General features: G+C 46.3%; 2 protein-coding genes across 4 annotated transcripts; one reads left to right on the forward strand and one right to left on the reverse strand.

Moving 5' to 3' along the window:
* The first annotated feature begins 2843 nt into the window (after window positions 1–2843).
* Window positions 2844–10226, forward strand: LOC119455659 (uncharacterized). The gene is made up of 5 exons (XM_037717075.2): window positions 2844–3117; window positions 4235–4382; window positions 5079–5710; window positions 7840–7915; window positions 9403–10226. Exons 1-5 carry the CDS (start codon window positions 2876–2878, stop codon window positions 9991–9993), a joined length of 1689 nt encoding a protein of 562 aa, XP_037573003.2. The 5' UTR covers window positions 2844–2875; the 3' UTR covers window positions 9994–10226.
* Window positions 10227–11055: 829 nt separating this feature from the next.
* LOC119456750 (uncharacterized) lies at window positions 11056–14972 on the reverse strand. Of its 3 annotated transcripts, none has more exons than XM_049668621.1 (3): window positions 14847–14972; window positions 13384–13484; window positions 11056–12408 (listed from the first exon to the last, which is right to left on the reverse strand). In XM_049668621.1, exons 2-3 carry the CDS (start codon window positions 13473–13475, stop codon window positions 11067–11069), a joined length of 1434 nt encoding a protein of 477 aa, XP_049524578.1. In that variant the 5' UTR covers window positions 13476–13484; window positions 14847–14972; the 3' UTR covers window positions 11056–11066. The 3 variants fall into 3 exon arrangements, with proteins under 3 accessions (XP_049524578.1, XP_049524576.1, XP_049524577.1); XM_049668619.1 differs by having other exon boundaries at window positions 13384–13494; XM_049668620.1 differs by lacking the exon at window positions 14847–14972 and having other exon boundaries at window positions 13384–13629.
* Between the last annotated feature and the right edge of the window lie 252 nt (window positions 14973–15224).

A 15224-nucleotide genomic window follows, 5' to 3' on the forward strand; every position in this document is an offset into this window, starting at 1 on the left:
CAGCTTGCGTCTTGCGCATGCGCAGTGGCTTCGACGCTATTTCTTTGGGGCCCCAAAACGTTTGAGGCCCCTATTCTAAAATTCTCTAATAATTGCTGGGGTTTTACGGGCCAGAAAATACGATATTATTGGGTGGCTATGGCGCCGTGGGGGACTCTGGATTAATTTTGGCGATCTCGGGTTCTTTAACGTACACCTAAATCTAAGTACACGAGTGTTCCTGCATTTCGCCTTGATCGAAATGCGGCCGCCGTGGCCGGGAATCAAACCCGCTTCGTCGAGCAAGCAGCGCGACACCTCAGCTGCTAAGCTAACCCGGTGGGTGAAGTTCATGTGATGTGGGGCACTGATGTCATCGTGGCAAACATGTTTCGACATTAGCAGAATGAGTATCTGCATCCGTGACATTACGGGCAAACCATCCAGAAGTAAAAGCACCAGAACCCACCTTTGGCTCTAGGTTTTTCTCCCATTATTTTTTATACGTTCTCGCATACTTGGTCCACTTCCCCTTGTTTGGATTCTCCTCTCTGAGGAGGATCCGATCTTACGTCCAACCTATCGAAATGAATCTCGAATGTAAGCACGAACAAAAATGCATCTAGCAGGAGAAGTAAAATGGTAGTAAAGCTTTGCGCGAGAAACGTGGAGTGGGTCGAAAGCTGTGCCCGACGCGATACTTCACCCAGAAGACATGGTCATCACACTGGAGCGTGTCATCCACCCGTGCTTCCCTTCTTTCATGTCGGCGCCATGATCGCCCGACAGCCCCGACTCTATGTTATGGCTCTCCCTTCCTGATCATAGCCATGTTAGTACAATGTACTGTGAAAAAACCCACTACTACCAGGTTAATCCCCATGCCCGGGGATCGGGTGCATAACGGTCAGGCGGGGTGTAATTAAGTTTAAGTGCATCAAAGATCAAAGCCACCGGCTCAGACAACGGCGCAAACAGGGAAGGGAAGGGGAGTGAGGGAGGGGGTTATTTCGCGCACGCACACACGCACAGCCACGCGGCCGGCTCAGCCAGCTAAAACATAGCCTTCGAGATTTGCTTTTACCCGATCAGAGTCACCTCTGGAGCGTACTGGAGCGTGGATTAGGGCGCCACTTATAGCCCAAAGAAAGCCACGTCGCAGATTTTCAGTAGCCCAAACATAGCCACATAGCCAACTTGTCCAAGTCGACGCCAAAATTTTTTTCCTGTAGCCCAATTTGGCCATATATAGCCAAACCTGGCAACACTGCGAGGGATGCGCGCTTTAATTAACGGGGAGCGAACGCACGGCGGAGAGCAAACGTGACTTCCCAGTGGAAGGGGAGCGGTGGGCGAGGAGGCATCGAGACTGTGCGTGTGCGTGCCCGCTCTCCCACTGCGGCGCATGCGCGCAGCTCTGCCGCCGACTCTCTCTGGGCTCTCGCCTGCCTCTCCCCTAACAGTAGTAGCCACTGTACTAACAGTGTCGACAACGGCGTTTAGCCGTTCCGTCACGTAGCCAGCGTTTTGACAGCGGTTGTGTGCGTTCACACAAACAACGCGCACAACTGTTGTCGACGGCGGCGGCGTTTTGCCCGCGCTCGCACCAAACGCGCCCGGCGTTGGTGACGTGTTTATGAAGAACGTGCCAACCTTCGCCGTACACCCTATGGCGGTGTACCGTAGGCGACCATAAGGCCATGGTCCCTGTGGTTACTGAATAAATGAAAACCACCGGATCATATATATTTCTCATTCTTTAATATAAGTTCAAATAGTCAATTACACCATCACATCTTAATAGTGATAAATGGAAATACACAATTTCCGCCATAATACAGCTTCGCTGGTCTTCCATCTCCACCCCAGTGGAAGGGCTGACAGTTTTTGTATCGAGAGCTACATTGGCCGTATTCTCGCTATTTCGCTGTGGTCGGTGGCCGCACCGCGAGCTGAGCCGTTGCCTAGATACCACCGCAGCTGGCAGCGCCGCTCGCCGCGCCATCTGGCATGACGTCAGAGGAGGAACTGGTGAAACCGCGAGCTGAGGCGTTGCTTAGCAACCACCGGCGTTGCATCGCCGGAGAAGTCGGCATTGCATCGTATATACAGAAGAGGTGGCTCGGTGGGATTGGTCGGCAGATATGTAAATTAAGTGAGTCGGAGAGACTGAAAGAAGCTAGTCTTCGTCGTCGGAAATAATCCAAGAGGAGGCAGCGAGCCGAGGAGACGGAGGAAGAACGAGCCGCACGCTTCGAGAAGCGTCGTAAGTACGAAGCGGCCAGGCGAGTGCATTCAGATGAGGAGGTTCGTCGTCTAGTTAGGTATTTCGTGCCAGGGCCGCGGATCAACGACGGAACGAAACACCAAGCTAAACGATAACATTAAGCGTACCTCTCGCTACGCACACCCAGACATAACTGAGTGAAGCCACAGCCAAGTTTTTTTTTCTCACCCTCTTTCGCGGAGCCAGCGCATCCGCCACGCTGAATGGCTGCGGCGCGCAATCCCGTCAGGTCATTCCGACGTCAGGAAAATGGCGCGAAACTTGCTTTCATGCGCTTTTATTTCCTCCTACCCGCCATGCGCCTTCAAAGCGGTGGTCACCCTGCCGCTCCGAACGTGTTTTTCTAGGGTTTTCTGTCTTTCCGTAGGAATCAAGGCCCGACCACATTCACCCGGCGTCGCTCAGCGTCGACTCTGAGGGAGGCGCCAAGCCGAAACGTCGTGCTCAAGGCACACCAGAGATCTCGGCGCCGGCGCCGCCGCCGGAAGGGGCTCAATGAGCGCCAACGTGGCGCCGACCAATCAGGGCGTGGCCGCGGCCGCGCTGCTGGCAACTTTTGCAAGACCGATCCCACCGGCCAGTTTCACGACGCCACCGCTGCCGCGGTGCATGCTGGTACTTGTAGTCATCCGGCCGCTCCAGCCGCCCGCAGTGCCTGTACGTCGGACGATTTTTGGCAATTTTTGGTTAGTGTGGAGCTATCGTGCCATGGGAGGATTCACCTGCTGCGTTCCTGGGTGCTACAACAACAGCACAAGGGACAAAGGCTTCGGATTCTACGTGTTTCCTAAAGAGCGAAAGCTACGAGAGACGTGGATCCAACGGATTAACAGGGCCGGACGGAACGGCAGGTAAGACAGCTGTTTTGCCATGTAAAACACAGTTTCTCTAGTAAATAGGTGCATTACGGTTGGCCTCTTGTCTCGGAATATAAAACCATGTAGCTGAGTACGCCAAAGAATATTTGCGCATTACGTATGCCCTTCCGGAATAGGTGAGCCGCCGTTCGTACAGTGGGTGTTTAGGCCGGGCATTTTGTTGTATCGCCCCGCGTCCCGCCCTTTTTTTTTATTATCGCTGCATACTTTTATTACAAGTTATAGTGCTGTATGCCTATATGAGGTCCTTTAGGTGTTCATGCTGTTTGGGTACAGCACCCCGTACGTCGCTTACGTGGTTTCCTTTACAACGCAAGTAGCAAGCATGCATGCATAAGTTGACGGTGAGCTCTCTGACCAGGATTTTGTAATAGTACTACTGCGCACGGTCGTCCACTTTTAGTTTGAACACGCGAGCGCATGGCCGTGCTCTTCGGAGTGCCAGTGCGTCAGTCGTAGCCGCACATCGAAGCGCAGTGGCGCACTACGAGAAGCACCAGATACAAGTGCCTATACGCCGACGCCACTTCGGTGCGCGGCCGTGTCAGATGCATTGGCACTTCGAAGAGCATAGCCACGCGCTTGCGTGATCAAACTAAGAGTGGACGACCCTGTACATCGAGAGGCAACTTTTTTAATCGACGTAACATGCTTCACGGGACTCTTGGCAACGACTTAGCCATAACTCGTTGGGCCAAAGGTCGGATGAGCGTTCACGGATCATCCTCGAGGCAAGTGGTGTCTCCGGAACCTCGCCCCTACTTTCCGGGAAGTAGTTATCTGGCGCATGCCCGCGGCCGATTTCGCGGCACCTATGCAGCTAACTGGCTGCAACAGCTGAAGATTTTTTTGCGTCTGTGGCGCTGTCTAATAACCCCCCCCCCCAAAAAAAAAAAAAAAAAAAAAAAAAACTTTATCACTTGCACCGTACTGATGGAATCTTATGGACGCTAATCAAGAGAAAGTTGTACCGTTGTCTCACAATGGAAGTATCCAGCCTGTACATACAAAAAATGTGGAAGGTACACTATTGCTGTCCTGGCCATGTTCATTGTGTCATAGCATTAATCCTGGAACTCTCTCTACCTAGGTTCTCGAAGTTTACTCCAACCACAGGACATAGAGTTTGCAGTGCCCACTTCGAAGGAGGGAAAAAGACTTACATGAACCGTGTGCCCACAATATTCCCTTTGAGACAGCAAAAGGTGGAGAAGAGGCGACCGTTGAGAAGAACAAAGGTAATATAAGCACAAGTAATACAGAGAAAAAGCATGTTATGCTTACATATACCTCATTATTTCTTTTTATGGTAGGGCTTGACACAGGTGGCAGCTACGTAAGGGTTGTGCTAGTGCATGAAAAAACAAGTGATGATGCTTAGTAAACTTACTAGTGTGAAGTATTCATGAAAAATGTAGTGTACAAATTCTCATCTGCAGCTGCACTGTTGAAATAGCTGATCATTCTGAGTTTAAGTCTCGTTTGACTAATGTGCTGTTATCTTAAACACAAGAAAGTGTCGCATTGTCAATTTTTCCCCCTTTTTTAGTTCATTTCCTGATTCAGCCAATCTTTTTTCCACTGTTTTTCTTGTTTTGTAGGCACATGCTGCTGCTTCTTGAGTGCGATTCCTCTTGTCGTTCCTTTTCCGGTCCTGTTTGCAGGCGCTGTTTATATACCTTGTATGCTATCTGGTTCATCCTTGCTTGTGCTCTGCATTATTTGCGTTTTTTTTTCAGTGTCTTGTTGTAACTTTTTTTTCATTTGTGAGCCTCTTTTATATTTGGAATAATATGTACATTTACTGCTGTTTATGTTCAAATTTTTGTAATCAAAACCAACTCAAATCAAATGCCCTTGGGCCCCGAGTGTATTGTGAATAAATAGTGTTATAAAGACTGAAACACATGGCTTTCTTTATTTTCTCCTGCCAGCCTGAAGTTGTCAGGAGCTCAACTGTGCCACCTGGATCTGAGCAAGAGGTCTCTGCCATCGCTAGCAGTGACAGCGATGATCCTTTGCAGCAGGAAGTGCATCTACACCTGGACCATGCATACAGCAGCCAACAGTTAAGTTATGATGAGCTTGTCGAGCAAGTTGCTAAACAAAAGCACATCATAACTGAACTCCTGGAGCAAGCTGAAGCAGCAAATGCGACAGTGGCAGAGCTTAACAACCTGCTTAAACGAAGTCAGCAGGACCACGCCGAAACAAAAAAGCTGTGTGACCGTCTTCAGCAGAAGAACAGGTGCTTAAGACTTCAGTTATCAGCAATGCAGGAAAAAGTTAGACGTTGCAAGACTGAAGCTGCACAGAACATGGATATCACATATGAGGCCCTTGTAAAAGACGAGAAAAAGCTACGGTATTACACTGGCTTCACATCCAGCAAGCGCTTGGACACTTTTTGGTCCCTTCTAGAGCCAGATGCAAAAAGGCTGTGCTTCTGGCAGATGAAAGAAACGGCCAGTGAAGACAGAAACTTCATCCTGCCTTTGAAGACCCAGCTCGTGCTGGTCTTGATGAGACTGAAGCTTGGTCTTGATGGCCTTGACCTTGCATACAGGTATGCTGTCAACATTCAAAGCTTGCAATAATTTTTTTGCACCAATAGTTACTTCTACCTAACATCTAAAAAGTTAATAGGAGTGACTCGTGTAAATCTGTTTCCACGCCAATTTATATACAAGGACATTCTATGCATAACATCATCTATGAATCTACTGTGTGGACTAAAATAAGCAGAACCCTACAGGCCTTAATGGTTCACATAATTATGCGGACCCATCTTGTATGCAGTGCACAGCCCGTTACAATAACATCACTTTTGTTTATATTCGCATCTCAGCATGCATGTTGCATTCTCGGAACACTTCAAGCAAAATGTGCAACTTAATACCTGTTTCATCAAAAGCACTGCTCAAGTATATGCACCTACTCATCGTGTAGTAGCACCTCATTATACGGACACTTTGGTTCTCGAGTGAAAATGTCTATAAAGTGAATCACTTTTAACACCGAATCTGTTATGAAAAAATACATTCCTAAAAACACTTTGTGATGAAAATCTGCTTACAAGCATAGCGCTGTGCAGTGACGTCAAAATTCCAAAACAACTTGTAGCTGAACGTGGATTATCCTGGCAGCTATAAAGTAAATGTGATGCAAATTTTAGTGGTGTAAGGGTTGCATGGTCAATGAGTGCCGTAGGTATAAAGCGCTTTGTTTCCACAATGTAACGCCGTTGATCTTAACTATTTCATCCCTGTAGATCCTAGCAGTCCATGAGATCGTGATGATGTCTCATGGAGTCAGTGCCTATACTCTACTCTGAGATTCTGAATACAGCCCTGGGGTCGTATTCTCTAACTTTCCATATTCCAGTTCCCTTCCATATGGCCGTCATTGGTCACTGTTGTTGCCTCTCCGCTGTCGGCGCCAGTATGCCAGTGCCCACAAACTGAACGCCCCGGCACCTGGCCATCGCTTTGGAGTAGCAGTGCCACCCTTTTTTCTTTTCTCTTGGGCGTGGTCCAGCTAAACGTGATGTCATGCTCTGAATAACCATTGGAGCAACACTCACAAATGCAATGTCGTTTTGCCTGGATGTCTGAAAGATGCGGCAACAGCGACCCATACCAGAGGGCCTTATGGAACCAAAATGGAATACGGACCATGGAAAGTTGGGAAATATGGCCCCTGAATGTATAAACTCCGCTGCACTTTTCATGCACACGGCAAAGGAATAGGCACACCATTGAAGGCATGATTGGTACTCGTTACCATGGAAGTAAAAAATGGAAGAAAAATCATTACCAAGCACTGTGCACATTCACACTGCCTCTTTTTAGTGTTCTGCACTCAAAACAGGAAAGGAAATGTGTCAAAGTGAGTCCAAGTATTGCCGTCGTCATCCATACTCGGGAGACAAAATTAAATGGATTCAAGTATAGTCTCAATGCATTTTCACCCTGTGCATTGTCCAAACAGCAAGGTTCTTTTCTGGAAGCGCAAATGCACTGAAAGGGTTAGGTACCCTGAGAAACATTTCCATATTCTGATTCATTCATTATGATGGGGTTCACATTGTACACACTTAATGTAAGGGGTCATACGCTCGACCATCTTCGATTTGTTCGAAAATGTTCATGGAAACTTATCTCAATGTGCTTAACAAAGCCTAAAATGTTTTGGCCAAAAGAAATTCTTCGTGTGGTGAGCGTTGTTTCGTGTGTGTGAGCGCTGTTATGTGCTGTGCAGTGATGCCATTCAGCGTATATTTACGTTAAGAGAAAATTTAGCAAGTTTAGCACAAGTGTTCTGCTTCAACTGGCACTTCTCGTACCTCGAAATGAGCTGCTTTTGTTAAGACATTAGGTGCATGGAATGCAGCATGCTATTTACTTGCATGGTCTTTAAAAGCTCTGCACATGGTATGCAGTACTTTCATTACAGTGCCTGCCTACGATACTGAATTTTCTTTAAGCATGTTGTGCCATGAAATCTTGACGACTTCAACAGTAGCTTGCTCTAAATTTCCAGAGTCCCCCACTACGGCGTGCCTCATAATCATATCGTGGTTTTGGCACAAAACTCCATAATTTAACAGTAGCTTGCTCTGTTCACTTATGATCTTGTTTTAGCAACAGAAAATTACTGATGTGCATATTTTGCAAATTCATGTTTTGCTAACAGGTTTGGTGTGTCTAAAACAACTGTTTCAAGGATCTGGGTAACATGGCTGGATTTTTTGGACAACAGGCTTTGTCAGGTACGTCAACACCAGGTGCCTTTTCTTTATAGTGCCTTTTGTTTTCGGTCTCTTCGATGGCCTTGCTGAATTGCAACATCCATGGGGGGCCTGACAGATTTGCAACTTAGTATCTCCACAGATCACCTGTGCCTAGAGGGAACAAGCCACTTTTTTTCTTATCTGTCAGCCCAGTCCAAGCTGGTTAAACGGGGCATTGTGAATCTTTGCTTCACAAATGCCCTAAATAAGTCTTGCTTCCACTCTTTAATGCGCAGTCTCCTTGCACAGGCCTCCCGCCTAACATGTGATGGGTACCCCGAGCTTTTGTTCGTTTCAGTAGCAGAAAAGATATTAAAGAAAATCAAGCTGGGAGACAAAGCACCAAAAGACTGCGCTGCCAGAGACAAGCCAGTCGCGGTGCTCCCTTACTTGCACAAGTTATCACACAGTTTGAAGAAGATAGGCCATACAGTAGATGTTAAAGTTGTTTTTTTCTGCCCCGGAAACATTATCAGTGCTCTACAGGCATGTGAATGCTCATGCCACATGCCGCCTATGAAGAACAAGGTCAGGCAAGGAGACGCAATGTTTCCAATGCTATTCACTGCATGCTTAGAAGTATTCAAGCTCTTAGACTGGGAATGCTTAGGAGCGAGGATCAACGGCCAATATCTCAGCAATCTTCGGTTCGCAGATGACATTGTCCTATTCAGCAACAATTGGCACGAATTACAACAAATGATTGAGGACTTTAGCCGAGAAAGTGTAAGAGTGGGGTTGAATATTAATACGCACAAGACAAAGATAATGTTAAATAGCCTGGCAAGAGAACAAGAATTCAGGATCGCCAGTCAGCTTCTAGAGTCTGTAAAGGAGTACGTTTACGTAGGTCATTAAATCACAGGGGACCGTGATCATAAGGAATTTTACAGAAGAATAAAATTGGGTTGGAGTTCATGCGGCAGGCATTGCCAAATCCTGACTGGGAACTTACCACTGTCATTGAAAAGAAACATGTGCAATCATTGCATTCTACCGGTGCTAACATATGGGGCAGAAACTTGGAGGTTAACAAAGAAGCTCGCGAACAAGTTAAGGACCGCAGAAAGAGCAATGGAGCGGAAAATGTTAGACCTAATGTAAAGGACAGGAAGACAGTGGTGCACATCAGAGAACAAACTGGGATAGAGGATATTCTAATGCACATAAAGAGAACACAAATGGAGCTGGGCAGGCAATGTAATGCGTAGGATGGATAACCGGTGGACCATTAGAGTTACAGAATGGAGACCAAGAGAAGGGAAGCGCAGTCGAGGACGGCAGAAAACTAGGTGGGGTGATGAAGATAGGAAATTTGAGGTGCAAGTTCGAATCGGCTATTGCAGGACGGGCAATTCAAAATTGCAGGGAAAGGCCTTCGTCCTGCAGTGGACATAAAATTAGGCTGATGATGATTATATGTTTATGTAGAAAATGCAAAATGTTGTTTTTAATCCTCATTTTAGGTCCCAACTTGGATGTCTCCGCAACTGTGCGACAAGTACCGGCCAAAAGCCTTCATTGACAAGGGCTACACTACCGTTGATGGCATCCTCGACTGTACAGAAATTTTCATTGAGACCCCTTCGTCATTCCGGGTGCAGAGTGAAACCTATTCCTCTTACAAAAAACATAATACCGCGAAAGGATTAGTTGTGTGCAGCCCAAATGGCTTTGTCATGTTTGTGTCCGATCTTGCTCCTGGAAGACTGTCCGACAAGGCCCTGACAAAGGCTTGCGGTGTGCTGGAAAAGTTCTCACCAGGGCGAAGTGTGATGGCTGATAGGGGGTTCACTATCGAAGAAGAGTGCAAGCAGCATTCACTGCATTTGAACATTCCGCCGTTCCTGGAAGGACGGCCTCAACTGTCCGAAGCAGATGAGACTGAGACAAGGCTCATTGCAAGTGTGCGCATACACGTGGAAAGGGTCATCCGGAAGATCAAGACCTACAAAATACTCTCCCAGGTGTTCCCAAACAGCATGTCTGGACAACTGAACAAAGTGTGGCACATTTGTGCACTCTTGACTAACTTTGTGGGTGAACCATTGTTGTGATAAGGTGTAAATGAAATCTTGATGTTCGCGATGATGGGCTGTGCCGGTGTGGTTCAATACATCACTACCCCTTTTTATGAAATAAAACAATGTTAGCATTCCTCCAACATTCCAGCATGCTCAAGGCCATCAGGCATTACATATAAAGTGGCAAGCTTCCCTAGCACAATAGCTCCCCTTTCTATAGGTCTACATGTTTGGATGTACCAGTGCATAATAAAGACTGACTTATATAAAACACCTGTGTAACAGTTGTCATCTCTGCTCAAGATGATTGTGTTCTGTAAAGCTGTTTGCTTTTTTTTTTCACGGTGAAGAATGAATACTCATTTCTACCTGGCTGCTCTGCTGAGAGAGGCCTCGAGGTACTTATATTGGTGAAATGGATTTGAAAACCCTTCAGTTTGCAGATGACCAGAAACTATTCTGTTCAGTGGAATCTATTCTGCACAGCGACCAGCTACTGGAGGATAATGGAGCTGTGAATAAATAGTTTCATGCAGTGCCCCATTAAACCGCAGAAAACTTGCAGCCATTTGTTTCACAAGGACTAGTTGTCTACGGATATTTTCCACATAGTGCTCCCGTACAGTAGTTTATTTTGATGTCATTCGTGACTTAGAAATATATGCAGACTGTAAGCTGTTTGAAACATGTCATTTACAAGAGGCACTCGTCTTTGAATCTGGCCATGGTCACTGGGTAACAAATTATTTGAAATCTGCAGAATGTTTCCTGCTTCGATAAGTGCATCAGTGCGTCCAAAAGAGCGTAAAGAGAGTTGTGCAGCGTAATGGTGCAACACTACCGAGGCAGGAATGCTGTTTGTGGGCATTTGCAGTACACAGGTAAAAAAGATACTTCACCAGCACAGCTGCAAAAATGTGCTGGGCTGCTTCAGTAGAGAGGTTTAAATTACCCTCCCAGAACTCTATTGCTGCCTATCGGCATTTATGGTATCACAAAATAAGTGCACAGGCAACTATTTAAAATATCTTCTAAGGGACCCTCCCACCTCGACTGCCAACTCACTGCTTCAAATAAAGGTTTATTCATTCATTCATAGATTTATTTCAACAGTTGCTCGCAATGTGGGGCAGCAAGTACATGGTGGTGAAAAATTCGCAACGTTTCACAAACTCGTCAAAAAAACTCTTCTCAAAGGGCACGACACTTTGCAAGCACTCTTCCTTGCTGTATACAAACAGCACACAGGTGTCCAGGCCAGTCACACCCATCTGCACTTGCATCTGAGTGTAATACCTGCTGCTCCTTTTGAGTTCCCCAGCATGCAACTGCGTTCTGGCAAAATCTTGAACTCTGAGGGGAACTTTGATTTCAAGTAGCCGCGGCGGACAGCATTTGCACTTTACAAGACCATCTGGGCTTGCGCCTAGAAAAGTGTGATGACGAGAGAGGAAGAGGCCAGTCTCAATTACTTGCAGTTCCACGTGGCTGTCATTTTGGTCTCGAAACGCTTGTCTGGCTTCGGGCTCACACAATAGACCCCTCTTCATGGCAAATGTTGCCCTGCCTTTTTTTGCTCCCATCACTGCCGCAGTGAGAGGTCGGGCATCATGTGGCCCCATTTTGGTTTGGCATGTCCTAACCCAAGTGTGTACTCTATGTGCTATCGACGCGGTGATGACACCCTCCCTATATCTATGCCAAAGAAGGCAAGCACTTTGAGGTCGTGTGGCCGCCTCTACGGCTGCAACTTCTTCCTCTGTATATGGCAGCAAAGCATTCCCCTGCTTTGCTCGCTCCAGCCACCTTACAGGCAGTCGAGACACATCTTCGGGATCTGGGCTCTCAACTTTTCTTTGTTTTGCTGGCAAGAAGTCATTTGCTTCAAGCACATCCGCGAAGCAATCCAGCTTTGAATCTTTCAGCTTGCCATGCAAGTTTATGAGGCTCACTGTGGACAGTTTTTGGTCTTCACTTCTCAGTGACGAGTACGCTGCTCGTTTTTTGTGATGCCTTGGTGCCTCGCTAATCCTTTCAGTGGTGTCTTTAGAGAAAACAATCTGTTCAAATTGTTCAGCGACTTTCTTTGGATCCCGTGGATTGTACCACTGCCGCTCGCCTTCAGTGCATGCCACGGCATCTGGTACCTCAGTGAGATCGTGCTGTGCAATGTGCATCAGCCCGTACAGAACACAGCAAACGTGTTTACACACTCCACCTTTCCCAGCAACACATGAGCAGTTGCCACTGACAACTTCTCCATCGCACTTTAGCAACTTCACCCCAACGCTGTATGCTGTCCGTGTTGTCATAGATGCTAGCACTTGTGCCTTCACAATGGTCTCTGCTGTATCTTCGGTTGAGAACATCAACTTCTGTAGGTGGCCTGATGTAAAGAGCCGTAGGCCAGCACCTCGATGTTTTAGAGCGCCTTTGCTTTCAGTGTACCTGCATGAAGGATAAACTGTCATGTTGATATGCTTTTCAGGACTTTGTCCTCAAGAATGCATATCTACACATTCCGTTGGCTACTGAACTGTTACTGGATTTTTGAGTCGCACATACATAATATACATGCCCGTCGAAGAAGCTCAAAAGGAAAATTTTAGGATTGCACTTGGCTAGAACAGTTAGCATAATTTCACTAATATAACAGTGCATTCCTGTACATAAACGCCTTTCCATTCCTTACAGAACTTTGCATACTCCTCCAGTCTTATGCATTGTGCAAGTTCCGAAAATAAAGAAATTCCATCATCACATTGGCTGGGCTGTAGTGTGCACGTTCAAAACTAAAAGTCAATTTAAAAGGACTCTGTCGATTGCAGTCGGATACGAAGAAAACAGGTTGCTGGGCCACAAAGCACGCATTGGGAATCAGTTACCACAATCCATCATAGTAGGTCGCAGTCAGCGTTATTTTAGATAAGAAAATATGACTATACAGACGGGTACAAGCACCTACAATAGGTGAAAAGGCAGTGACAGAAATGCTTCACAAACCACCACACGCTTTGCCAACCCCAAGATCTGACACTCGCTTGAGATGTACAAAACAAAAATCACAAAAACACAGAGATGAAAGTAAAGTTAAAGCTCCTTGTAAGCATTACTTAATTTCAGAGGACAAGATACAGATAGGATGCGCATTGTATAAACAACAAAAAAGCATTACGCACAGTAGAACTGAAATCATTATACACAAGGACAATGTTTCATTTGGCAGGAACCTTCATTATTATATAAAGAATTTGCACTTGCACACTACGGAGACTAGAAGATGGGTAGAGCTTTACGGCACTATAGTGGTTCAAGAGATAACATTAGACTTTCTCAAACATTGGAATATGGGCATACTCCCTTTCGTTTCTAATAGGCACTTAAGTTTTAGAGAAGAATGACTGCAGACTACAGTTTACATACCTGACAATGTGCTCTTTTGCAAAGAATGGGTTCAGTGCCCTTGCTTTGCGGGTCCACCCTTGACTGTTGTGTTCGTGTAGTCCAGGTGCCATGGCACAGCACTACATGGAACTGCCACAAGTAAAAAAAGTCTGATGATACCATATGCCAGGGTAATTTTTTTAAAAATGGCAGGCTCAACTTTCTGCTAAATCGATACTTTTTAGACCACCTATTCTGACTACGGCGTTACCATGTCAATATAGGTGGAACATACAAGCATTTACACGCTGTGCAGTCCTATTAAAGAACCATAGGTAGTACCAGTCAATCTGTGCTCCATAGTCCACACACGGGCCAGAATAATAAACCAGCTGCATGTATCGAAAACGTTAAATGCCTTCACTGCATTATGCTTGTACCCTATCAGTATCTATTATTTCTAGTGTCGCGCTATACTGCTAATCTGATGACAGTGTAGTCATTCTCATTTTCATTATTATTTATTATCCAAACATCCCCAAAGGTCACAAAGATGGGCGTTATAATGGGAGAGAGGGCGCACATAAAGTACACAGAGAAAACTGTAATAAGGAAAAAAAAGTTTAGTAAGGTAGCAATTATGTACATAAGACCATAAAAACATGTGAGGTTAAAGAAATAGCAAATAAGGATATGATATAATAGCAGTGCAAAAAAAAAAAAAAGGACGGCATTAACACAGAAATTAAAAGTAAACACGGGGAAAACATTGACCATTTTGAAATGTAGCCATTGCATGAGTGCACTGCAAAGATAATGCAGTGTTTTAGAAGGTAGTTTTAAAAACTGATCTGCAACTACAGCAACTGCTATGGAAAGAGACAATAGGCAGCTCAGAGGTAACTGTGGGCACTTGCGACTCAAACGCTAGCGCGGCACTTGTTGGCTCTTGGTGCTTGCATGCGGCTTAATCTATCAGTACGAATCACTGATGAAACTATATCGCGGCTGCTCATAATGGAGAGCGGCGCGTATTCACATGCGCAAAATAAGGGACGCTTGCCTCACGCCACGCAGTCGGAGTTTTCGAAGCAGCAACCGTACCATTCGCTAGAATGTAAATAAAAAACGCCGCCTAGCTTACCCAACTTCTAGAAATCGCTGCTACCGAAGTCTGCAAGTCGTGCGCGAAACCCATGTAGGTAAGCATCATTAGGGAACGAATGTTTCGGCGCCGCATTTGAAACCTGTCTCCAAAAGGTATACAAATCCTCTATTATGTTCGTCGCTAGGCAAACATAACGTTGCAGACAACGAGATGCACGTCTGCGAAAATAGTAACGCAAAACGACCGCGTACATCAGCATGTGCTACATACATAGCTCGAACCCAACGCGTAATCAGCGGATGACAACCGAAATGAAAGAGCAGCAGGCACTTTTGAACGTTCGCCTCGCATGCTGAAATGAACAGCCGATGTAATTTCTTTAAAAAATACTTACATGACGAACTTTTCTTGGTGGTGGAGTCGCAGAGTTGTCCGGGGAGCTTGTGCGCAGCACTGAACCAGCGGGGACTGCAGTGTTTTCGTTTACCACTTGACTACAACCAAGATGGCGGCAGTGCTACTTCCGGAAAACCGGCGCATGCGCAGATCGGTCGGTGGGATCGGTCTATTCGGCGCCTGCCCGGCCCATTTCCGTTCTCACGCGATCGCTCTCCTCGCTTTCGGGCCAACCAGCGGCGAGCCGCCGCCTAATCGCCGCGGATGATTTAGGAATTCATAAACCCTTGATTTCTCCCCGCTGGACGTCTCCGCTGGCAGAACCTTCGCGGCTAAACTGCTTCTTTGCGTGCGAACCCCGCATACCGCTCGGAAG

The sequence above is a fragment of the Dermacentor silvarum genome, chromosome 6 (genome assembly GCF_013339745.2).
Source record: "Dermacentor silvarum isolate Dsil-2018 chromosome 6, BIME_Dsil_1.4, whole genome shotgun sequence".
Taxonomy (NCBI): Eukaryota; Metazoa; Arthropoda; class Arachnida; order Ixodida; family Ixodidae; genus Dermacentor; species Dermacentor silvarum.